This window comes from Grammomys surdaster, unplaced genomic scaffold, assembly GCF_004785775.1.
Source record: "Grammomys surdaster isolate TR1022 unplaced genomic scaffold, NIH_TR_1.0 342, whole genome shotgun sequence".
In the NCBI taxonomy this organism is placed as follows: Eukaryota; Metazoa; Chordata; class Mammalia; order Rodentia; family Muridae; genus Grammomys; species Grammomys surdaster.
Window position 1 is genome coordinate 397,894 of NW_021604761.1, and position 24,663 is coordinate 422,556.

The 24,663-nt window shown below is 47.3% G+C and overlaps 1 protein-coding gene across 1 annotated transcript; it reads left to right on the plus strand.

Annotated features, from left to right (window-relative positions):
* Window positions 1–266: 266 nt before the first annotated feature.
* On the plus strand, window positions 267–24,651 carry Spatc1 (spermatogenesis and centriole associated 1). The gene is made up of 5 exons (XM_028778943.1): window positions 267–549; window positions 15,760–16,416; window positions 16,901–17,011; window positions 17,139–17,278; window positions 24,247–24,651. Exons 1-5 carry the CDS (start codon window positions 345–347, stop codon window positions 24,574–24,576), a joined length of 1,443 nt encoding a protein of 480 aa, XP_028634776.1. The 5' UTR covers window positions 267–344; the 3' UTR covers window positions 24,577–24,651.
* The last annotated feature ends 12 nt before the right edge of the window (window positions 24,652–24,663 follow it).

The following is a 24,663-nucleotide window of genomic DNA, read 5'->3' on the forward strand; positions in this document are numbered from 1 at the left end:
GACACAAGGCAAGTGGTGTGGTATAGGACTTATCTGAAGGGGAAATCCAGGGGCAACAATTAGCCTGCAGTTGGATAAAGACAATAACAAAAGAGGCAACCATGAAATTAAAATTGGCCAGACCTTGTCTGGACATTTCAGGCTGAGGTAAGGCAACACACAGGTCTGTTAGAGCAGAGGGCAAAGAGGAGGGCATAGTCTCTGACCTCACAATACCCAGAGCCCACTAGGCCAGCCTTGCAGACTCTGGTGCCCTTTTCCAGCCCGGGCAAGGCCCCGGGCCCTGGGCAGCCTCCAGGTGCACTGCCCTCCCTTGGGCTGCACCCTCTCCCCTTCCCTGGGGCATGTCTCTTCTTACAAGTTATGAGGGGCTCCGGCATCAGATAGAGAGACTGGTGCGGGAAAATGAGGAACTGAAGAAGCTGGTACGGCTCATTCGGGAGAATCACGAGCTCAAGTCTGCGATCAAGACTCAGGCAGGTGGCCTCTGCATCAGCGGGTTCACCAGCGGGCTTGGTGAGGCAGCGGCAGGCCCTTCCCAACATCAGGGTAACTATAAGAGGCCTGGGTACAAGGACAGCGGGGAGGGTAGGATGGAGCTTCACAGAGGGAGGAAGAGCCAGGATGCTGGGGTCTGAGGAAATGGTGGAGAAAGGGCTTAGATAATAACAAACAGAGGACATTGGCCTCAACAGAGGGAGGCAGGACAAGAACATAGGACCATTGGGTGAAAGGGCAACGTAGGCCCCATACCTGTTGACCTGACAGGACCTGCCTCACCACCTTCCCCTCAACCTAACTTCCAAGCAGCATCATAGACTAAAAACTGCCCAGCTCTGGAATCCAAATCTCCCCGCCGAGTCCAATATACTAGCAACCCTCGGGCTCCACATCCCTGTCCTCCCTTGCCTTCAACCTTTCCTAATTCCCACCAGCAGCACAGGATCTTTCTCTCTGGTTTGTTGTTGTTGTTGTTGTTGTGACAGCCAGAAAGAAAATCTAGAAGCTGAGGAGAGAAACCAGGACCTTAAGTTGAGATTTAGAATTTGTTAGCCTGTGCTAGAAGCCCTGGGGCTAGAGATGTCCAAAGCAGGGTGAGAGAAGAGAGCCAGCAAGGTTGCAAGCATTCACAGAAATACAGTTGAACTGATGGCCCTCACTGAGCCCAGGTACAGGGATAGGTTAGAGAGAGGTGGCATTCAGACACCAAGTGATGACAGAGGCTACAAAGCCTAGTACAGCGACAGGAAGGAAGTGCTGAAAGGGTGGAAAGCTGTGAGCAGAGAGAGGTCAGCATTGAGGCTACCAGGGGGAGAGCTTCTGGGGGTAGCAAGCTCCCCAACTATAGACACTATGGCTGACACAGATTCTAAGTGTACTCAAAGGGGGAAACACTAGTAGTTCACAATATCCATGTCCCTCCCTACACAAGCCTTCCTGTCCTAGAGGTTGTGTTCTTTCCTCTCTATGATTTTCCGTGTGTGCCTACAGCCTATCCACCCCTCTATCACCCGCCCTCTGTCACAGACCTTCCTCTTACTCTCCCTGCTTGCCCCTCTCCCTCTGTCTCTGATGAGGCATAAAATCTCTTATCTAAGAGGAGGGCTTTGCTCTGCCTGTTTAGACCTTCTACAATTTGGCAATGGACCCCAACAATGAATGCTGTTCTGGAAAGGTTATGAGTAACATCCTAAGTGCCTTCTCCACCTCTGCATGGCATTTGGGAATAATAACCCTCGCTGAGTCTCTCTTCCTGAGCTCCCAAGCCAAGTTGGTTATCTACATCCTGACTCACGTTAATCACTGCTACTCTGGGGCTCAGGCTTCAAGCCCCGCCCCTCCACCCTCGGGCAATCCACCTACCACCGCACCACTCCAGCACAAGTGAAAATAGCTTCAGAGGATCCTGAAGGCCTAACTACTCCCTGGAAACAGTTTCACAAGGGGTTGGGGCTCAAGCACGATTGGTAGAGTGCTTGCTTAGCATGCATGGAGCCCTGGGTCTGATCCCTAACCATAAAACTGGGTACGATTACACAAGCCAGGAACAGGAAGAGCAGAAATTCAAAGTCATTCTCACTACACAGAGATGTCAAGACCGGCCTGTATTACACAAGACACTGTCTCAATAAATAAATAAATAAACCAAAGAAAGAAATTTAAAAAAAAAAAAAGTACAGCAGTTCATCACTAACTAGACTAACTTCTGGTTGAGAACTTGAGCCTTTGTACTAAGAGGCTGAAGTCCTTCCGGGCGGTGTCCAATCCTCCTCCTGCTCCTTTCTGGCTGGATTTCCTACCAGTAAGCCTGGCTTACGTAGTGGGCACGCTTCACATCCCTAGCAATACTCATAAGTACACGTGCACCTCCTGTTTTAAATATCATATCATTGATAACTGAGATAACAGGATGAAACAAGAATCAAAACAACAACAACAAAAAAGTAGGGTGATGGTGATACACGCCTTTAACCCCAGCAGAGGGTCTCTGTGAGTTCAAGGCCACCTTGGTCTACAGGGGGAGCTCTAGGACAGCCAGGGTGACACAAAGAAACCCTGCTGTTTCCAACCCTAGCCCCTCAAAAAACACCAACAGGGAAAAAAACAAAACAAACAAAAGCCCCAAACAAACAAACAAAAAAAAAACCCAGACAGCAAAACCAATATGCACAGAGGAGGTACAACATTGAAGAAGTTCTAACAAGCTAGATGCCGGCTTCTTGCTTAGATTTTACTCCTTTCTAATTCACCTGTAAATATGGATTTGTGTATGAGTCTGCATGTGAGGGCATGTGCATGCCATGGCATGTGTGGCAGTCAGAGATAACCTCAGGTGCTGGGTCTTGTCTTCTTCTTGAGTCAGAGTTTCTCTTGTTTCTGCCACTGCTGCACTGTATACTCTGGGCTATCCAGCCCATGGCCTACGGGGGATTCCCTAGGCTCTGCCTTTTTATAGACACATGCCATCATGTCCGGCTGTTACATAGGTTCTCATGACCCAAATCTTAATGTTTGTATTAAGTGTTCCAACTCGTTCAGCCATCTCTCTGGCCCTTGTGATTTTGAGATAAGTTCTTATATGGCCCAGGCTGGTCTTGAACTCAATACATAGCCCAGGTTGGCCTCAAAGTGGTGATGTCAGCCTCCAGAGTGCAAAGTGCATGCAGCCACATCTGGCTTCTAGGTTTACATTTTAAATCCTTGGTCCTGGAGAAATGCTTCAGCAGTTAAGAACCTTGTACTCCTGCAGAGGACCTGGGTTTGATTCCCAAGCACCCACATGGCAGCTCACAACCATTTGTAACTCCCCAACACTCTCTTCTGGCATCCTCAGACACCAGGCACACATGTCATGCACAGACATACATGCAGACAAAACACTCATACGCATATGAAATAAATAAAATAAAGCCTTGGACTATTTCATATCTTTATGGAGGAGTTCAGACAGCTGGTGATGAAGGCAGAAAGCAACATTCTAAGGAGAAAGCATAGTGTGGACGAGGACCTGGGCATAGTGCTTCGGGAGTGAGAACTAGACAAAAGTGTAAGAGTCTATGTGGTACTCAAGTGCCTGAAGTAATGAGCGGGTGTGGGGTACGTAGTGTTGATGTGTGCAACCGAAGCACATGATGTGCATGTGACTACATATGTGTGTGACTATGTGCGGAGAACGTACATGAGTTTGTGAGAACGTAGCATGTACTCTTTGAGGAGGGTATGTTGTAGATATGTATGTGGCTGTTAAAAATGTGTGAGTGGCCGTGTTATGCATGAGTGTACGTGGTGTGGGAGCTTGTGTTTATGCTATATATCTGATAGTGTATGTTGTTCCCGTATTTATAGTCCTATTCTCACATGTTCCTGTTAGGGGTCATCGAGAGGTGAGCCATCAGCCGGAGAGGTCAGCAGGGGTCAGATCACAACCGACTGAGAACATTAAATGAGATGCTAAGGACTTGCTCCTAAAAGCTATAAGCTGAGGTTTATGATTTCTAACAGGAAGTAGCCACATTTGTGCCCAGAAAGATCATTCCATCTGCTGGGAGGAAGCACAGCTGGGTGATGGGGGGAGATACGTTACGGAGAAGCTTCTAGTTATTCAGGTGGGAGGGAGACCATAGCACGAACTGCAAGTGGACAGAAACTCATTCCAGCTTAGTAAGAAGAATAAATCCGAACTGTTTGATATAAAAGGTGATAAATAGTCTGGATGTTGTGGCGCATGCCTTTAGTCCCAGCACTCAGGAGGCAGAGGCAGGCAGATCTCTGAGATCGAGCCCAGCCTGGTCTATAGAGTGAGTTCCAGGACAGCCAAGGCTGCCGAGAAACCCTGTCTCAAAATGAAATAAAATAAAAAAGAGAGGTGATAAATACAGTCTGGAGTATGTCTAACTGAATGGACTAGGGGATGACTGATGGTGGGTGCCACATCCCAAGAGACACAGTGTGCCACCATCAGGCCATCAAGGAGAATCCTTCACAGCTGCCTCGGTGGCTCTGACCCATGTCCCTGCTGTGCACTCTCTCAATCTTACTGGTTACATCAGCTTATTTCTTTTCTTTTCCTTCTTTTCAGTTTTTGGCTTTTGGTACAAGAGTTTCCTGTAGCCCAAGCTAATTTTGAACTCCTGATTCACCTGCCTGTACCTCTCGGATGCTGGGATAACAGGGCTGCACCACCACACCTGGCTCCCTCAGCCCGTGTCTGTGAATGGCCTTTATCATGAGGTCAGATTCTTCATTTGCTCTCATGGAGTCAAGCTTTAATTTCTCTTTCTAAGACCACCGTGTTCCTTTAAGCTCTGGTCCGGGGCTCTGATCCACGTCAGTTCAGGAGGGACACAGGAGGAAATTTAGCTAGGGAGGTCTAGAGAGATCTTAAACACATGGGTTGTAGTTACTTAAAATCATGTATACCAGGCCCACTGCAGCACAGGACTAAGACCAGATGGTGGGGAAAATGGATGATGGATGGGGTCTCTGGACCAAGGGGTCATGAGTTCTTCCTAAGGCATCATCACATCCTAGCCCGACACTCCAGAAAGTACAATTATCCCAAATTTAAATGTACTATTCTAGGTCATTACAATGGCTTATTTATCAGAGTAAGAAAGAAGAACATTATCTGAGCGTTAGCGTGAATAATAACTTCCAACCTCTCTGACACACAGCACGTGGGCTTTCACTTGAGTTCCTGCCCACAGCTCTTGACAAGGTTAGAGGAGAGCCTGGAAAAAGGAAGTACAGTTTTGGAGGATGTCTTCCTCCGGGGTGAGACATCCACAGAGAGAGTGTTAGAGACTGCAGGCAACAGGAGCCCTCAAAACACACAGAGGAGGTCAGGGCTAGCTAGAAAAGATTCAAAAGTTGTTGGTAATTAAAGCCACTAGAGGGGTTAAGAACACCTGGGAAAGCCAGGTTGTGGTGTTATGTGCCTTATTCCAGCACCAGGGAGGCAGAGGCAGGCAGATCTTCTAAGTTTGAGGCCAGCCTGGTTTACAGAATGAGTTCCAGAATGGAGCTACACACAGGAAAAAAAAAAAAAAAAAGCTAAAAAAAACAACATTCTTGGACTGGAGAGGTGGCTCAGAGGTTAAGAGCACTAGCTGCTCTTCCAGAGGACCCTGGTTCAATTCCCAGCACTGGCAGCTCACAGCTGTTTATAACTCTAGTTTCAGAGGATCTGATACCCTCACACGGACATAAACGCAGAGAGAGTACACAGTGCCAAGAGACTGGCAAGTGCAAGTGAGAACAGGTAGAAACAGGCTGGCAAAGGACATGGCAAGACACACAGGAAGTGACAGGAGTTTGACGTCTTGGAGGCCAAGAGACAATCTCAAAGGAAACGGCATCAGCCAGGCAAAGACTTGCTCAACAACTGAGCAAGAAAAGTGCATAATATTTTCACAGCCTTTCATGAACAATGACTTGGTATCCATGACTTCAATAGAAGTGATTCCAGTCTCACTGAGAGAGGCTGACCAGAGCAAGGTAAAGTAAGGAAGAGGGAAGAGCAGGGGCCGGCTCAGTGGGAAAGGGTGCTTGCAGCCAAGCCTGATATTCAATTCCTAGACCCCACACTATTCTAGGAGAGAACTGACTTCCACACATACCCTCTGATATGAATGTGTGCATGTGTGCAGACACACGTGTAAAAATACCTTTGTGTGTGTGTGTGACAGTGTTTCCCTGTGTAGCCCTGGTTGTGCTGGAACTCACTCCGTAGAGCAGGCTGGCCTCGAACTCACAGAGTTCCGCATGCCTCTGCCTCCAGAGTGCTGGGATTAAAGATGTGCGCCATCACCTTGTTAAAAGAAAATGGGAAAAATAGATGACAGTGACTTCTTAGTTCAAGAAGTTTGGCTTTGAGATTTGATTACTTTTCTCATTGCTGTGGCGAGATTGACTTGAGATAAAAGGGCTTATTTTAGGTTGCAGTTTGAGAGGTTCCACCGCCCATGTGGTAAGGGTGAGGATATGAATCACTTGTGTCTCCAGAGAGACATAAACACTAGTACTCAACTAGCCCTCTCCTTTTTAGTCAGTCAGGCCATGGGGTAGTGCAACCCAGAGTCAATTCAGGTTTATCCATTCAGTTAATCCACTTTTGAAAGCCCTCACAGACAAATTAAAAGTTAGGTTGTCTTTTGTTTGGTTGGTTTTCATGTTGAGATGGTTACGCTCGTGGTCTAAGCTTCTGTCAGATGTGCTAGGTAGCTGAGAATTGACTGCAAGGTCCTGACACCCGGCTCCAGTTCTTAAGTGCTAGGATTACAGATGTGAGAAACCGTGTCCTCTAGGACGCTCTGGGTGGTTTTTTTGTTTGTTTGTTTGGTTGGTTGGTTGGTTGGTTGGCTGGTTGTTGTTTTTTTGTTTTTGTTTTTTTTCGAGACAGGGTTTCTCTGTGTAGTTCTGGCTGTCCTGGAACTCACTCTGTAGACCAGGCTGGCCTCAAACTCAGAAATCCTCCTGCCTCTGCCTCCCAAGTGCTGGGATTAAAGGCGTGTGCTACCACCGCCCGGCCTGTTTTTTGTTTGTATTTTTTTTTTAAGATTTATTTATTTTATTTATATGAGTACACTGTAGCTGTCTTCAGACACAACAGAAGTGGGCATCAGGTCACATTACAGATGGTTATGAGCCACTATGTGGTTGCTGGGAATTGAACTCAGGACCTCTGGAAGAGCAGTCAGTGCTTTTAACCACTGAGCCATCTCTCCAGCCCTCTGGGCGTTTCTTAATCCAATCAAGTTGACTATAGAAATTAACTTCACAGGGGGAGTGGGAGACAGAGCAGTAGCTAGGGAGGAAATGAGTCCAGAGTTTCTTTTCAAGATGGCAGAGGCCTGAATTTGTTTATATTTGGAAGGAGCTAGAGGAGACTGTGCACAATTTGAAGGGACCTTGGGGGAAGTGATGTCCACTGAAGGGAAGATCAAAAGGAAGAACACTCATGAGGACTGGGGGCGGGGGGGAGCTGTGGGAACTTCAGACTCATTGACTTAATTTTCTCTCAGAGAAAATTAAGTAATAATTTTTCTGAGAGCAAGGGTGGAGCCAGGTTCAACTCCCAGCACCCACATAGCTGCTCACATCTGTCTGTAACCCCAGTTCCAGCCATTCTGATAGCCTCATGCAGACAGACAAGCATGAAGGTAAAACACCAGGAAAATAAAAATGTAAAAATCTGAAATAAAGATGGAGTAGGAACTCAGAAGGGAATCCGGATGTACTGTTTGATTATATAGTGAGTTAAACTGTGCTAAACAATGTTAGCCCATTTGTAAGATTTCCAAAGGCCAGCCGGGCGGTGGTGGCGCACGCCTTTAATCCCAGCACTTGGGAGGCAGAGGCAGGTGGATTTCTGAGTTCGAGGCCAGCCTGGTCTACCGAGTGAGTTCCAGGACAGCCAGGGCTATACAGAGAAACCTTGTCTTGAAAAAAAAAAAAAAAGAAAAAGATTTCCAAAGGCCTAAGCCAACACCTGTGTCTTTTCTTGTCTTTTACTACTGAGGCAGGCATGTAGTAGACTTCGGTGGTGTAGCTTGTGATAGGCTGCACTGGCTAAGAGGAAGGGAAGATCGGGAAGACTATCCAAAAGGAAAACCTTCCCAGGGAGATACAGCTGCCAAGAGCTTCCAGACCTTAGCTCACGCATAGGGAATGGAATTAGAGCAAATACAGACTCAGACCTCTTACTCCCGAGAACTCTGGGCCTTACTCAGATGCTCACACCAGGCTGTCTCTGTGAGGTAGAGACAAATGGGCGCAGGTCTGTGGGAACAGCAGAAGAGAGCAAAAGTGAGAGCTAAGCGCTCAAGACTACAAAACAGAAGCTGACAACCAGCCCCTCTTCCCAGCGGTCCGACCTAGCTTCTCCACACAGAAGTCACAGCTCAGAATCCAGGCACAATGCTATCTGCCAATACTCCCAATACAAAAGATAGGGAGGCAGGAAGTTACAAATACTAGACCAGACTGGGCTACACAGCAAGACCCTCGTTCAGAGAGACTGGGGGTTGGGGGGGGAGGAGACAGGTAGTCCAAGTGGCACAGGCTAACAAGGATAGTGGTCAGCATGGGACAGACCATAGAGGTAAAATGGCTGAGAAGTCTGAGACATTGTACTACTGTCACTTAACTCCTCATCCTTTTCCTCCTGGGCTTTCTAACCTTACCTGTGTGCTACCTGCCTGCTGGGGTGGATGCTTCCACCAGCAGGGGGCAGCCTTCCACCCCACCACCCCCCACCTCCACTTTTTTTTCTTCTCCCAGGAAAGAACCCTAATGCCCACCTGGCACCACCTCTCACCCACTTCCCTCCCCATCTCAGAACGTTAACCTATTCACAGGACCCGTCTCTACCCTGAAAGAGACTCATGTTTTTAGAAGCTGGTTCTTGGATCACAAACCTGTCCCTCTTAAGTCCACTCTCAGACTTCCCACAAAACACTGTCCTATACCAGATCCTCAACCTGCTCTAGAGACCTTCCATTCCTCAAGGGTCTTCCTCAGGACCAGGACCCCTCTCCCCGCAGGTCTCCCTTTCCTCAGGTCTCTCCCCTCAGGATTCCCTTAGGTCTTCCTTCCCTGAGGACCTTCCCCTCAGCCTCCCTCCTTCATTTTTCTTTGTTCTCTCCACATCCATCCACCTCTCTAGAAAAACCTATTTGAACGTCTTAGCTAAGTCTTGCCTCCCCTTCATTCTTAATACTCTTTCCTCTCAGCTTCGGTCTCTAGCCTCCTCACATCGGCACCTCCCCTAGCGCTGTGACCCCCAGGTGTCCCTCTAAGATTTGGCAGGCCCTCTGAGCCCTGCCACAGCCTGGCCGATCTAGGCTGGGGAGAGCCACTGAAAAGTGGAGGGGTGGTGGTCCCTAGACCCAGAGACGGAGCTGCCAGGCAGAGGCGAGCGTGGGAGAGAGCAGAGGAGCAATGTTGGCAGGGAGACCTGGAGCATGAGATCCGGAGAGGCCAACAGCATTCAAAGAGTTACTCATGGCAAGCTGCCATCATAAACCCTCAGAGGTGTGCTTTTCCTTTAAGTCCCTGGTCTGATGTAACAAACTTATCTTTCCTAATTCTAGATGATTATGATAAACATACCACTGGGGCTGGAGAGAGACAGCTCAGTGGTTAAAAGCGCGGGCTGCTCTTCCAGAGGTCCTGAGGTTCAATTCCTAGCAAGCACAGGGTGGCTCACAACCATCTGTAATGGGATCTGATGCCTTCTTCTGTCATGCAGACAAACATGTAAATAGAGTAGCCATAAATAAATAAATAAATAAATAAATAAATAAATAAATAATCTTCTTTAAAACCAATGAAATTTCTAATTTCTATAGGGTTCTAGTATGGTACCAGAACCTAGCAAGCTTTTGAATTTACAATCCCTAAGCGACTACACTCAAACTCTAACAAGGGGCTGAAGCATCAAAGGCTTGTACATTTTTCATTAGAATCAAACATGTAGGGCTGGACTGTCTTAGAGGTGGATTAGGTGGTACATTTCTACTTAGTGGGAGAACTCCTTCCACAAGTGATGGCCTGCCCTCTTACTAGAGTTTCCCAAACTCAAGCTTCTCTCTGCTGATCTCAGTGACCCTGATTAATGTCAAACTCTATGGACATTATGTCTGTGCCAGGCCTTTCAGTGTGAGGAGGGTCTGCGTCTGCAGAGCCTGGAGTACTATGCTATGGACACTTAATTGTCTGAGCCATAAATGTTACCCTAAATGCCTATGACCCTGATGCATCCTTTTCTATAATAATTGTATAAAGATATAATTCACTTATCACCCAGTTCAAACTGTTTTAAATAATTCTTTAATGTATATAAGTACACTGTAGCTGTCTTCAGATGCACCAGTGGAGGGCATCAGTTGTGAGCCACCATGTAGTTGCTGGGAATTGAACTCAGGACCTCTGGAAGAGCAGCCAGTGCTCTTAACCGGCAGAGCCATCTCTCCAGCCCCGAGTCCAAATGTTTAAAGTATACAACTTATAAACTTTAAATATATTCACTTACGTGTACAGACATTGGCACAGACAACTTTAGAACACTCTCGTCCCTAAAAAGAAACTTTGGTCCTTTAGCGAGGGCGCACCACCTTCCGTGTGCTCCCTGAGTGCTCACAAATGGCTGATGTATTCACCTGTTCTAGACTGTCTGTATAAACGGGATTGTACATGCATCCTTTCACTCGGTAATAAGGTTTGTTACAGGGCTTATGACTGAAAAATATTTTATTTGCCAGTCTGCAGACATTTAGGTTTGAGTTGTTTCTTTCTTTTTTTTTTGGTTTTTCGAGACAGGGTTTCTCTGTGTAGCCCTGGCTGTCCTGGAACTCACTCTGTAGACCAGGCTAGCCTTGAACTCAGAAATCTGCCTGCCTCTGCCTCCCAAGTGCTGGGATTAAAGGCGTGCACCACCACCACCCGGCTTGTTTCTCTTTTTTTTAAGCTTTTATGAATAATTCCTCTACAATCATTTGTGCACAAGTTGGGGATTTTTGGTGGTGGAGGCTCCACATTCTCACATGTAATAGGCAAGTCATTCCTCTGGCCCTATGTACAAGTATCTTTGTGTAGGAATGCTGCTTTGTTTTGTTTTTGCTTGATCTACTCAAGACAAAAGAAACAGAACCAGGAGAAAAAAAAACAAAATGCATTTAAAAACAGACTTCTGCCTTTTTTTTAATCTCACACTCATTTACTTGAAGAGGCAGACATGTGGAAGTCAAAAGAACAGACTGTGAAAGTCACCTCCACCCTCCCACCTTGTGAGCCCCAGGGATTGAACTCAGATTGTGATGCTTGGCTGTAAGCATGTTTACCTCTCTGAGCTATCTTTTGGGCACCAAAAATAGGTTTCTCTAGCTGGCAATTTGAAATAAATAATAGCAAGCAAGTGTCTCCAAGCTCTTTGCATAGTTTCTTTTGCTCTGGAGTCCTCTTGAGACTGTTTTCAAAAGTGTTTATTTATTGACTTGTACTTCTGTTTTGCCTGAGTGTATATATGAGTACCACAAGCATACCTGGTGACCTCAGTCAGGGCTTTGGGTCCTCTGGATTGCTGGGAGCCGCTATGTGGATGGTTGGAAGCTGCAAGAGTGGCTGACAAGTGCCCTTAACCACCGAGCCACATCTCTCCAGCCCTGAGACTTCATTTCTTGGAACTCAGATGGGCACGCCAGGCATTATATGTCCAAAGGAAATTTTTTAACCTTTATATTAATTAACCTTTTAAGTATCAATTAACCTTTTTTCCTCATCATTCTTATTTAAATGCAAATAGACAAATTATTTTTTAATTATCATTTTAACCCCATCCCATTACTGTTTGATATCTTTTTTTTTTTTTTTTTTTTTTTTGGTTTTTGTTTTTTTTGAGACAGGGTTTCTCTGTGTAGCCCTGGCTGTCCTGGAACTCACTCTGTAGACCAGGCTGGCCTTGAACTCAGAAATCCACCTGCCTCTGCCTCCCAAGTGCTGGGATTAAAGGAGTGCACCACCACCGCCCGGCTATTTCTTTCCTTTTTACAAAAGTAATTATTTACATGTATACATTTTATATTCTATTAACGCATTGCTATATATCTGTAATACATTATTACATGTATACTTATTTGTTTGTTTAGGAGAAGGCATACATACCATAGCATGCATGTGGAGGTCAGAGGACAACTTACAAGGAGTTGGTTCTCTCTCTCTCTCTCTCTCTCTCTCTCTCTCTCTCTCTCTCGCCACATGGGTCCCAGGGATTGAACTAAGGCTATCTGGCTCAGCAGCAGGCATTTTTCCTGGATGAACTCACCAGTCTACAATAATCGTTGTGGGGAGGGAGAAGAAAAGTCCAAATTTGCATAATGAAAATAGTGAAAACACACACAAACCCCAAGAATAATTCACTTATTTAATCAAAGTCTAGTCTTAGTCACTATTTTATTTTATTATATCTTACAGTCCACTGTATCCTTCAGTACTGATCCTTGATTCTTTTAATTCTTTTTTTTTTTTTGGTTTTTAATTTTTTATTAATCATTCCATTCATTTACATCTCAAATGATATCCCATTTCCTGGTCACCTCCTCTACCCACCCTAGGTATTTGATTCTTTTGCTTTCTGTCAGCTCTTCTTTTAGGAAGTCTACATAGAATGTGATTATCGAAGAGCCCTAGATTTTAGCAGGGGAGAGGAGAGGGGTTGGTGCATACCTTTAGTCCCAGCACTTGGAAGGCAGGGGCAGGTGGATCTCTGTGAATTTAAAGACAGCCTGGTCTACAGAGTAAGTTCCAGAATAGCCAGAGCTATATAGAGAGACTTTGTCTCAAAAATAACAACAAAAAGAAGGAGGTGGAGGAGGAGGAAGAGGAGGAGGAAGAAAAGGAGAAAGGAGAGGAGGGAGAATCGGAGGAGGAGGAGAAAAGAAAGAAGTAAGGAAAGCAAAAGAAAGTGTTGAATCGGGTTTAGAGATCCAGAGGGTTAGAGTCTGTGATGGTGGCTCACACACAGTCAGGAGCAGCTGAGAGCTCATGTCTCACAGTAAGCAGGGGGCAGAGAGCACACTGGGAAAGGCTGGAAGTCTTTTGAAACCTGAAAGACTGTCCCAAGTGACACCTCCTCCAACGAAGCCACACTTAACCCTTCCCGAAACTTCCACCAACTAGGAACCAACTGTTCAAACATATGAGCCTGTGGGGGGCAGGTGTGTGTGTGTGTGTGTGTGTGTGTGTGTGTGTGTGTGTCTGTCTGTCTGTCTGTCTGTGTGTTCTCATTCAAACCACCACAAGGCCTTTTATTAGGGTTTTTTTTTTTCTTAAAAAACAATTTTTTTCTTTTTCTTTTTTTTAAAGAAATTTTTATTAGGGTTTCTTTTCTTTTTTTTTAACAATTTTCTTTCTTTCTTTTTTTTTTTTTTAAGTTTTTCGAGACAGGGTTTCTCTGTGTAGCCCTGGCTGTCCTGGAACTCACTCTGTAGGCCACCCTGGCCTCGAACTCAGAAATCTGCCTGCTTCTGCCTCCCAAGTGCTGGGATTAAAGGCATGCGCCACCACCGCCCAGCAACACAAGGCCTTTTAAATATTCTTCATAGAGGCACCAAGGTCTGATAGAAGTGTCACAAGGTGAGCATGACCCTGATGCAGTACGGCAGGTGCTCAGTTCTGGGGGCCATGGGTCTTGTGTTCAGGCTCTTTTCCCACATACTCCACACACCATGTCTGCCACTTGACAGCCCTTCTGTCCCAGTGGGGCTGCCTCATGCTGGTATCTCCTGTTTGGCCATGGAGACTGTCTAGCTTCTAGTGTTTTGGGCTACTTTCACACTAAAATGGTAGCTTGAATAGTCATGGCAGAAGCCAGGTGGCTTTGTCCCCTTTCAGGAAGTCCTTGCCAACCCTCCAGCCCATGACTTGTGTAAAACACATAGGTAGAGACAGTCTCCAAGGTGATGAGATTGTCAAACTGTGAGATGGGCTATTAGCAGTTCATATTTTTTCTGCATCTCTATTCCTTCCCTATAATAATCATGTACTGTTTTATCATAATAAGGATGACTGAGCAGCGCAGTAACAGAATATTTACCACACATGCTTGATGCCCTGGGATCAATCACGAGCATCACACAACAACAACAACAAAAATTAAGGGCATATTCAGGGCTAGAGAGATGACTTAGAGGTTAAGATCACAGACTACTCTGACTAGAACCTAAAGTTGGTTCCCAGCACCCATATCACGCAGCTGACAGTCACCTGTAACTCCAGCTGCAGTAGATCTGAAGCCTCTGACATCCATGAGAGCCTGTGTGTGCACATCCACCACACACACACATACACACAAGAGCACACACACACATATACGCACACACACACACGTGAGACAAGATTTCTCTGTATAGTTCTGACTGTCCTGGAACTTACCCTGTAAAGCAGGCTGTTGAACAGCTGTCCCTGCTTCCCAGTGTTGGATTAAAAGTAACCCAGTAAACCCAGCAGTGAAAATCCTTTTAAAGGGGTAGATTCCAAAGTAGTTTTGTTTTGGTTTGGTTTTGTTTTTTGTTTTTCGAGACAGGGTTTCTCTGTGTAGCCCTGGCTGTCCTGGAACTCACTCTGTAGACCAGGCTAGCCTCAAACTCTTGAACTTAGAAATCCGCCTGCCTCTGCCTCCCAAGTGCTGGGATTAAAGGCATGTGCCACCACTGCCCGGCCCAAAGTAGTTTTTTTTTTTAATGAGTTGTTTTGTTTTAAAGTTGTTTTTTCTTTTTCTTTCTTTCTTTCTTTTTTTAATTTTAGGTATATGAGTGTTTGGCCTGCATGTGTGTCTGTGCACCACATACATGCAGTACCCGCAGAATCCAGAAGGGGACATTGGATTCCCTGGAACTGGAGTTATAGTCCGTTGTGACCTGCCGAGAAAGTTTTAGGAATCAAACTTAGGTTCTTTAGACAAGCAGCCAGTGCTCTTAACCACTGAGCTACCTCTCCAGCTCAGCAAAATCAAAGTTGTTTTTCCAATTATTGCATTGTATAGTTACAAAAACTCTTCTGCACTCTGCCCTTGTAGCAACTGTGTCTCCGAGGGATTTCCTTCCCAAAAGTCATTAAGGGAAGTCTGTTCCGGAAGCCAAGAAGAATAAGATCTCTGCCCCATTCCCCTACAGGAGTCCAAAGATAGCCAGCAATGATTCTGAGCCTCTCTGGGTGATGGCTGTGTCCAACTAGCTGTCAAGAACCTGCACCCCTACTCTAGTAGACTATGTGTGGCCCTAGGCCACGTGGTTGGACCCTCGGAGGTCCTACCAGTAGGTACGTGACTCTCTACAAGGTTAAGGCCAGGCTGGAAAGCAAAGAGCCAGGTTAGCTGTCTGAAAGTACAACCACTAGGAGCCGCTCTTCTCCTGGATGTGAGGTTGGCAGCTCACTGAAGTGGAGACCGGCAGTTGGAACATCCTATGGATGGAAGGGCAAGTGTCAAGTAAGAGACTCAGCGTTCTGACTAGAGCGTTGGGTCTGAGCAGCAAGCCTCAGGGACTGAGAGAAAAGAGGGCAGACCTACATCCAGAACTCTCTAAAGTGACACAGAATGTTCTCCGTGCTGAATGCTTCTGCTACCCCCACAGATGCCCTCATCCAGCCCAAAGAGGGCAGTTCAAACCAGCTAGCTCAGCAGACAGACATGCTCATTGAGTGTCTCTCACTTGCATCTAGAGGGGCTTAACTGGGGTCTTAGTGTTCTTTCTGTATCCACAGGTGTATTCCTGCCCCCAGCCCCAGCAGCAGCAAAGGACCCCTGCGCAGAAGACATGGGAATGGTGGCACTGACACCTCTGGCTGACGTGTTGAACACCCCACAGCTCAGCCCGGCAGCAGGCTCCCTTGTGAACCCCCTGGCTGCTCCTCTCAACCCACTGCTGTCTGGCCAGATACCCTTGTCGCAGAACAGCCAGTTTGCCAATCTTGTGCCATGCCCCGTGAGCAATCAACTGACCAGTCCTATTACAGTTTCTCCGGGGGTCACCTTGGCCAGCTCTCTGGGTTTACCCTCGACTGGACCCTTGAACAGTCAAATGGCCAATCCCATGTCTGTACCTCCGGGGACCACTCTGGCCAGCTCACTGGGCCTGACCTCAACCGGTTCCTTGACAACAAGCAGCCGGCTCTTAGGCCCCCTGGCTGTATCTCAGAGCAGCCCCATCATGGCTCCCCTGGCAGGCACAGTGGCAGTCTCTCTAAGTAGCCCCCTGCTCTCCTCCACAGCTACCCCTCTAGGTGTTTCTCAGAACATACTGCCCAACACCATAAACAACGTAGGGCTGTCAGAGGCACCAAGAGTGCGGCTGGCAGAGCCACCCCGAGGAAACCTCTCTGGAACCTCAGCCTATGCAGGACCAGCTCCCACCTCCAAAGGTAATTGGGCACCCTGGGTAGGCCGATTCCTGCTCCCATCCTGCCTCACTCTAACTCGTCCTCTCATTTCCACTCCTCCACATCCCAGTCACCAGTGAGCACCCCCAGCCGAGCCAGAACCCAGAGCCCCTCGACACGTTTGCGGGTGCACCCCTCCAGACCACCACCCCTAGGAGTACCATGGCCACATCCAGTCCCACAGCAAATGCCACCTTGGATACTCGGACTCAGACTGGTGTTTCCCAGGGACAAATGCCCCTCACTTCTGTCCAAAGGTCTCCAACAGGCTCTCCTCCTTGCACAGTCCCCAACTCTGCCCCAGCTCCTGCCCCCCAAGCTGCTGAAAACGGTTCCCCTTCAAGAAACTCCCACTCCAACTCCCCCTCCAGGGTGCACCAATCCCTTACCTGACCTGTGCCCAACCCCCATTCTCCTCCACGCAACCACCCCTCCCCGCCCCGCACCTCATCCTCTTCGGCTTCAGTCAATGACACCCGAGGTCCACGCGTGAAGGAACAGTCTCGGAAGAATGTCCTGGAGATGGAGCGGAAGATGCCCCACCGAAAGTCTAACAAGTTACCTGACAGTCCCCGAGGTCAGTAACACTACAGGGGGTCAATGTGAGTATGGTGCCCGCTCCCTTATCACATACTCGGGCTGCTAACCGCAGTCCCACCACTCCCTCCACTTATTGCTCAGCTGAGACTCTCTGTCATTTCCAGACTCAAAACAGCTAGCCTGTGAGAGGCTAGTGGGGGAAATCGCCTTCCAGTTAGACCGAAGAATCCTGTCCAGCATCTTCCCAGAGCGTGTGCGTCTCTACGGCTTCACTGTCTCCAACATTCCAGAGAAGATCATCCAGGTGTGTGGCTGTCTACACATTGCCAGAGGGGCCATCACACATGGGGCAGTAAGCTCAGTCAGTACTGAAGGACCAGGCATTTAAAGGGGACTCTGAGATGGAAGGAGCACAGAGCTTGGTGCAGGGAGCTGTGAGGTGTCCTGAGCACCCAGTAATGGAAGCCCACGATCCATCTTCTAGATCTACAGACTCTAGAAGAGAGAAGGATGGGGTTTCCTCCAATGGGCCGGGAGCATTCCTCTTCTGCCTCCTAGATAATCTTTGGATAGGCAGCACCAACTCCTGGGGGATGAGCCGACAAATCTAAAGAATTCTATGGCCGGTTGCCTTCAGCATCTCCGATGCTCACTGGAGACCACAGGGAACACAGATCCCAGAGCTCACAGAGCACTGGAATGTGTCACTGTACCCCTGTGTTTTACAGGTGCAGACAGCACTGGCAAGGGGGTCAGGACTGTGGTGATGGGTCTGCACTTGGCTAGATACCCAGAAGTGTGTTCAGAATTTGTCATGTGAGACAATGCAGGGCCTATCCCTGCATATAGGCTATTTGAGCTTTTCTTAGGGGGAAAATGGCTTCCCGGGTTGCCAGCTGCTTTTTCTCTTAGGCCACCTTTGTGTACAAATTCAACATGCCTGCACCTGGGTCTGATCACACAGGCTGACTCTGAGCTTGCCTTTTCTTGGATAAAGCATCCATTTATTAGATGTTTTGTTTTGTTTTGTTTTGTTTTGTTTTTCTAGACAGGGTTTCTCTGTGTAGCCCTGGCTGTCCTGGAACTCACTCTGTAGACCAGGCTGGCCTCGAACTCAGAAATCTGCCTGCCTCTACCTCCACTCTGCCACCACTGCCCGGTGCTTTTTTTTTTTTTTTTTTTTTTTTTTAAAGCAGGGTTTCACTGTGTAATTCTGGCTGTCCTGGAACTCACTTTATAATCTTGTAGACCAGGCTGGCCTTGAACTCACAGAGCTCTGCCTGCTTCTGCCTCCCAATTGCTGGTATTAAATGCATGCTCCATCATGCCTGGATGCTTAATTTTGATGTGTTCAGAAATGTCAGTCTTTGCTCATGTTACTTGTATTGTCTCAATTAAGAAATCTTCCTCTAGCTGGGTGGTCTATAAAGTGAGGTCTAGGACAGTGAGGGGCTACACAGAGAAATACTATCTTGGGAAAAGAAAAAAAGAAAAGAAAAAAATCTTTCCCTAAGCAGAAATTCCTGAAACTATTTTGTATTCCTTAGTCAACATTTTTCTCCTAAGGATTTATTTATTTATTTATTTATTTATTTATTTATTTTGGTTTTTCAAGACAGGGTTTCTCTGTGTAGCCCTGGCCGTCCTGGAACTCACTCTGTAGATCAGGCTGGCCTCGAACTCAGAAATCCACCTGCCTCTGCCTCCCAAGTGCTGGGATTAAAGGTGTGTGCCACCGCCACCTGGCTTAAAAAAAAACTCTTCTTAAAGATTTTTCTTTTATTATGTGTATGCAAGCGTGGGAGTGTTGTCTACAGAGGCCAGATCTCCTCAGTTGTGAGCTTCCTGGAGTGGGTGCTGAGAACCAAAATCTGGTCCTCAGGAAAAGCGGCAAGAGCTTTAAACAGCTGAGCCTTCTCAATATCCCCTCAAGGTGTTTTGTTCTGAGTCTTTGACTCTTCAGTAAGCGATCACGGTAGAAGTTATCAGGTGGTACATACCCTCCCTCCAGCAGGAAAACACCTGACTGACTCCAGAGACCACCAAGACACAGAGTACTCACTGCATCAGGATGACTCTAGAGCTAGAGGGGCAGCCCCTGGGACTGAGCGATGAGAGGAAAATGACAAGGAGACAGGACTGTGTGGCCATGACGGTAGAAGAAAATGAGTGCTTTACTTTTAAGGGGCACAGCCTGTCTATGGAGATCTCAAAGGAGTTCCTTAATGGTCAGTCGATACAGCCTTTCAGAGCTCAGAGCTGCCAGGGCAAGGAAGATGCCCAGCATCTAAGAGGGCTCTCTAGTCTGTCCGGGTCCAGTTCTCTTTGTCCATTTTGATGGAGACTGTAAGAAGAGAAAAAAGGAGAGGGCGTGTGTTATGATGGGCTAAGATGTGGTGGCGTGTTGACTGGGCATGTGAATTGAGTGAGCCAAAGGGGTTTTTTTTTTTTTTTTGATTGCTGGACTTCAACACTTTAATAGCTGGACCTCCGTAGTTAGCCTCAAGAAGAGGAAGTGGCCAAATAAGGGGACCTTGGGGGCTAGCTTTAGGAATGTAATCTAAAGGTTCTTAGCAAGACAGAGGGGATGGGGGAGAAGGGCAAGGCCTGCCTGAGCCATGTTTGGCACACTCGAACTAGCCAGAGTCCCTACACATTTATTCTATATGACAAGATGGCAACGTAACTGGGCTTTCGGAGGAAAACCATCAGCCACAAACTCAACCAAAGAGGGGCAAGTGATGCAGCAACAGAGAGCACAAGATACCAAGGGGTAGTTGGCATTAGCAAAGGGTGGTCTTAAACTTCTGATCCTCCTGTCTCTACCTCCAAGGGCTGGGATTAGAGGAATTCCACTGCATCTGGCTTTATGAGAGGCTGGACCTCTTCCCACAGCATGCTTGAGAGGGAAGCATGAACGAGAGGAATCCCTAAATTCTAGACCCGCTAAAACTAGTCGACCCTGCGATTGTCCTACAAGCCACTCACTTTCCAAGGCTGTATGGGTTCAGTGGGTTGAAATTTAATGGAGATTTTTGTTTGACAAGGACCCCGAATCTGGGTGTCTTTTTTATTAGATCGTGCAGTTATACTATCCTTTGGGTTGAGTTGGTTTGGGGGGGGGTGTTGTTTGGGGTTTTTGGGTGTGTGTGTGTGTGTGTGTGTTTGTCTGTGTGTTTTGGCTTGTTTTTCTCAAGGTGTAACCCAAGCTTGCCAAGGGCTTGCTACATAGCCCAGGTTGCCCTAACACTTATAGTGATCCTTCTGCCTCTTCCTCCTGATTAGATTTACAGGCACCTATTATGTCTGATACCACTGTGTCTTTTTCTCCTAAGTTTCACCCATCTATATTTTTATGTGTGGGGTGCTAGTGGTGGTGGTGTATGTGTATGTAAGTTTAAGTGCTGGAAGAGGCCAGAGGTATTTGATCCCCTGAGCCAGAGTTACAGGTAGTTGTGAACCACTGCATAACACGTGTGCTGGGAGTTAAACTTTGATCCTCAGCAAGAACAGTACATGATTTTAATGGCTGAGCCATCTCTCCAGCCCAGTTATGCTGTCATTTAAACCCGACTCCAAGTGGGTCACAGCACTCTGTTCTCATTCTTCCTACTTAGTTGTGAAGAACTTTTTGGGAGATGTTTAGAGTACTTTTCCTCTTAGCACCCTAATCCTAGGGGTCTTGAGTCCAGCCGTGTCCATGTGAGAGTGACTAGGGCCATGTAGAGTGGCAAGGGGTGCCTTGACCACCCCTTACGGGCTCCTGAGAATGATTTCACTTTTATATACTGATTTGGTATCCAAGCTACCTTAAGTATCCAAGCCCTCTTAGGCATTCTGAGAACCTGTATATCAACTTGATTTTTCTTGGTAACAATCATATTGCTTATATTCAATCTACCCTTTTGATAAAAGTCTTTTAAGCCTCAAACCTATGATTCTCCTACCTCAGCCTCCTGAGGATACTCACCTTCTATGTCCTTTTATTTTTATATATTTTGATTGTTGAGACAAGTTCTTGTTAAGTAGCCTAGCTGACACAGACTAGTCTCAAAACTTGCTGTGATCCCTCCCCTGTGATCTCTGAGATCTGTGGGATGACAAGCACGCACCATTGTGTTCAGAGGATAAGTGAATGAATGAATGAATGAATGAATGAATGATTTACTTACTACTTACTTGTTGAGACAAAGCCTTAGTGTGTATGTATCCCTAGTTGGACTCATACTAGCCCAGGCTAGCCTTGAACCTGAGTTAATGTTCCTGTCTCAGTCTCTAGTTCTATATGTATAGGCATTAGCCACCATGTCCAGATATTCTTTTAATTTTTTAAATATTGGGCTGGGGAGAGGGCTCTATGGCTAAGCACATGTACTGCTCTTCCAGAGGACCCAGGTTCAATTCCCAGAATCCATATCTGGTGACTCATAACCACCTACAACTCTAACCCCAAAGGCTTCCAAAACCCCTGGCCTGTGTGGGACTCTGCATTCGTGTGAACATGCTCAAGGACTGACACATAATGTTTTTATTAATGTTGAACCAAGACATTAAGTATATTTCATAAAAATTGATATATGGAAACTGATAGATAAAAACCATAAAAATCAGTGCTTCCATATAGCTCAGCTGGTGGGACACTTGCCCAATAGTACTACACAAACCAGATGTGGTACTACACAAACCAGATGTGGTACTACATGCCTTCCATCCCAGAACACAGCTGTCTCAGTGAGGGTCTACTGCTGTGAACAGGCACCATGACCAAGGCAACTCTTACAGGGGACAACATTTAACTGGGGCTGGCTTAGAGGCTCAGAGGTTCAGTTCATTGTCATCACGGCAGGAAGCATGGCAGCTTCTAGGCAGGCATAGCACTGGACTGGGAGCTGAGAGTTCTACGTCTTGTTCCAAAGGCAAACAAGAGAAGAGTGGCTTCCATATTGCCAGGAGGAGTGTGTCAAAGCCCACCCCCACAGTGACTCACTTCCTCCAACAAGGCCACACCTCTTAACAGTGCCTGCCACTCCCTGGGCCAATCGTATTCAAACCATCACACAAGGATGCAGAGACTTGGAGGATCAGGAGCTCAAAGTCACACTTAGCTACATAACAAGTTTTAGGTCAGCCTAGGCTACACAAAAGTCTATCTCAAAAGAAAGGAGAAGAAAACTAAACAAGAACAAAACAAAATATGCAATCATACCCCCTAATGTGGTACCATATGATAAGACACATATGTAAGCGTGTTGTATAATCAGGTTGCACATATCTTTATACTCAGATCTTTTTCACTTTTAATATTTTTAATTATGTATAGTGTGTCTGTGTGTGGATCAGTGTGTGTGAGTGTAGGCGCCCTTAAGGTCAGAGGTGCCACATTCCCCTGGAGCTGCGGAGCTGCGTTTCACCCTGCTGCCCAGGTACTGGGTAGATGGAAGGCAGAGTGCTAGACTGTGTTTACCCTGTGCCTCTGCTGTCGGGTACAGGGCTCGAGCACAGTGCCAAAATGCAGCCTAGGACGTGGGAGGCTGAAGGTGAAGAGCCTGGGACTGGGAGGCTCCCTGGAAACAGAGTTGGGGGCCCACAGACTGAGGATGATGAGCCCTGAGCCAGGAGAATGGGAACTCCAGCTTAGCCCATGGATGAAAGTCCTTAGCTTGGCAGAGATTGTCTGGGGGCACAGAGGGAGCTTCTGTGGGAGGCTTAGGCAGTGCAGCTCTGTAGAAGGCCTTCTCCAAGCTCCCCTCAGCGTTTTTTGATGAGACAGTCTTTAGTTCCAAACTGTTTGATCGTTCGTGTAAAATGGGTGCATACCAACTCCTCAGAGTGGGCCAGAGATTAAATAACCTTTTGCAGGAAGGAATGCCCAGGAAGGAAAGCTTATTGGCTAAATCCTCAGGGCCTCTAGATACCTCATTGGCATGGAGAAATCTGTTCTGGGCTAAGTGACTGTGAGTGATGTGGGGACTGTGGTCACGGGTTCCAGGCCAGGAATCTAGTAAGGAGCAGGGAGTTGTCTACCATCTCAGGGGGGTGCTTAGGTGCCAGGGTCTCGGACCCACTCAACCTTACTAAGTTTCTTAGCACCATCCACTGTCCCACATGAGCTGGAGTTGGAAGTTACCCTGCCATGGGTGCTGGGAACCAAAGTCAGTCCTCCTCCTCTCCCCCTCCCCCTCCCCTTCCCCCCAACCTCCTCCTTTTCCTCTTCTTCACCTTTCTTCTCCCCTCCTCCTCCTCTTCTTCTCCTGGTGCTTGGTGTCAAACCCAGGGCATCGTGTAAAGGGTAGTATTCTACCAAGCCTCAACTCTTTCCTTATCACAGATTACATTGGCTACATCTTTTTGAAAAATATATAAAGCAACAAATCACACAGACCACCTTTTCTGTATCTACCTGATAAGAACACCAGTCTTCTTTATTGTGCCCCTATCTACTGGACAGATTTGCTTTCTTAGGCAAATCATCCAGTGTGCTTGGTTGCAGACAACAACTGATGTAAACAGATTAGGATTTATTGTAATACTAAGGTCCTCAGCTCCAGGAAGGATATAAAATTGGGTTTGCAGCACTACTCCAAAAAAACATCAACACACCAAGGGACTTTCCCAGTGGATATACCATGGGCACCAGTCCCAAGACAGCAGATAGATCCAGGTGCCCCCGGTTGAATATAGCTGTCCCTGAAGAACCAGTGCTCCCCAGAGACCTGCCCACCTTCTATGTGGAAATGCCTCTTCCCACATGGAAGTCCCACCTGCCTGTCAGCATCCACTTGCTTGGTAGAAATGTAAGTACCTTGATTACACAGGGACCTTGGGAAAGGTGACGTTCAGAGAGACCTTCCTGTCCTGTAAGAACAGTGTCTGCCATTCCAGGTTAAGAGCTTTCCATCAGCTCTTGGGAAAGCATGCAAACTCTGAGGTCCAGCAACCTGGGAGTATGAAGAACTCCTTATGCCTCCATGCTGGAAGCCACATTCCCTGCTCTCCATCCCTGGTGGCTTTAAGCTAGTCCTGGAAGGAAAAAAACAGTGGGCTGTGTGTCTCTAGAAGCGTTGGGAAGTCTCTGGGCCTGTCTAGGTTGGGTTTTTGGGTTTTGAACTCAGGCTCAGACCTCTGGACCTTTTGGGCACCACAGCTTCTCCTTCCTTGACATCCTCATAATGAGCCATTCTTCACAACTTCCTTTCCTCTGCCCCTTTTCTTCCTGCCTGCCTGTGAGCCAGAGTGGTGTGGGAGGTCCCTGATGGCCACTCTCCCCAACAGGCCTCCCTAAACCCCAGTAACCACAAGTTGGATGAGGACCTATGCCAGACACTCACACAGCGCTACGTGAGCATCATGAACAGGCTGCAGAGCCTAGGCTACAACGGACGGGTGCATCCGGCACTGACAGAGCAGCTGGTGAATGCGTACGGCATCTTGCGTGAGAGGCCTGAGCTGGCAGCATCTGAAGGGGGCTCCTACACTGTGGACTTCTTGCAGCGTGTGCTAGTGGAAACGGTGCACCCCAGCATGCTCACCGACGCCCTCCTGCTGCTCTCCTGCCTCAACCAGCTGTCCCATGACGACGGCAAGCCTATGTTCATCTGGTAACACCGGTGCCCGGCTGGCCCAGGTTCACTTCGCCCTGCAGGCCATTGTGCATGGCCATTAAAGTTTCCCACAGACATTGGTCACTGG

What these genes read in the sequence shown, in the direction of transcription:
- Spatc1 (XM_028778943.1), top strand. Translation starts at nt 345, where the DNA reads ATGTCTCTTCTTACAAGTTATGAGGGGCTCCGGCATCAGATAGAGAGA. An exon ending in AGGCCCTTCCCAACATCAGG is followed by an intron (nt 550 to 15,759) that starts GTAACTATAAGA and finishes CTGTATCCACAG; the next exon opens with GTGTATTCCTGCCCCCAGCC. An exon ending in TTCCAGAGAAGATCATCCAG is followed by an intron (nt 17,279 to 24,246) that starts GTGTGTGGCTGT and finishes TCTCCCCAACAG; the next exon opens with GCCTCCCTAAACCCCAGTAA.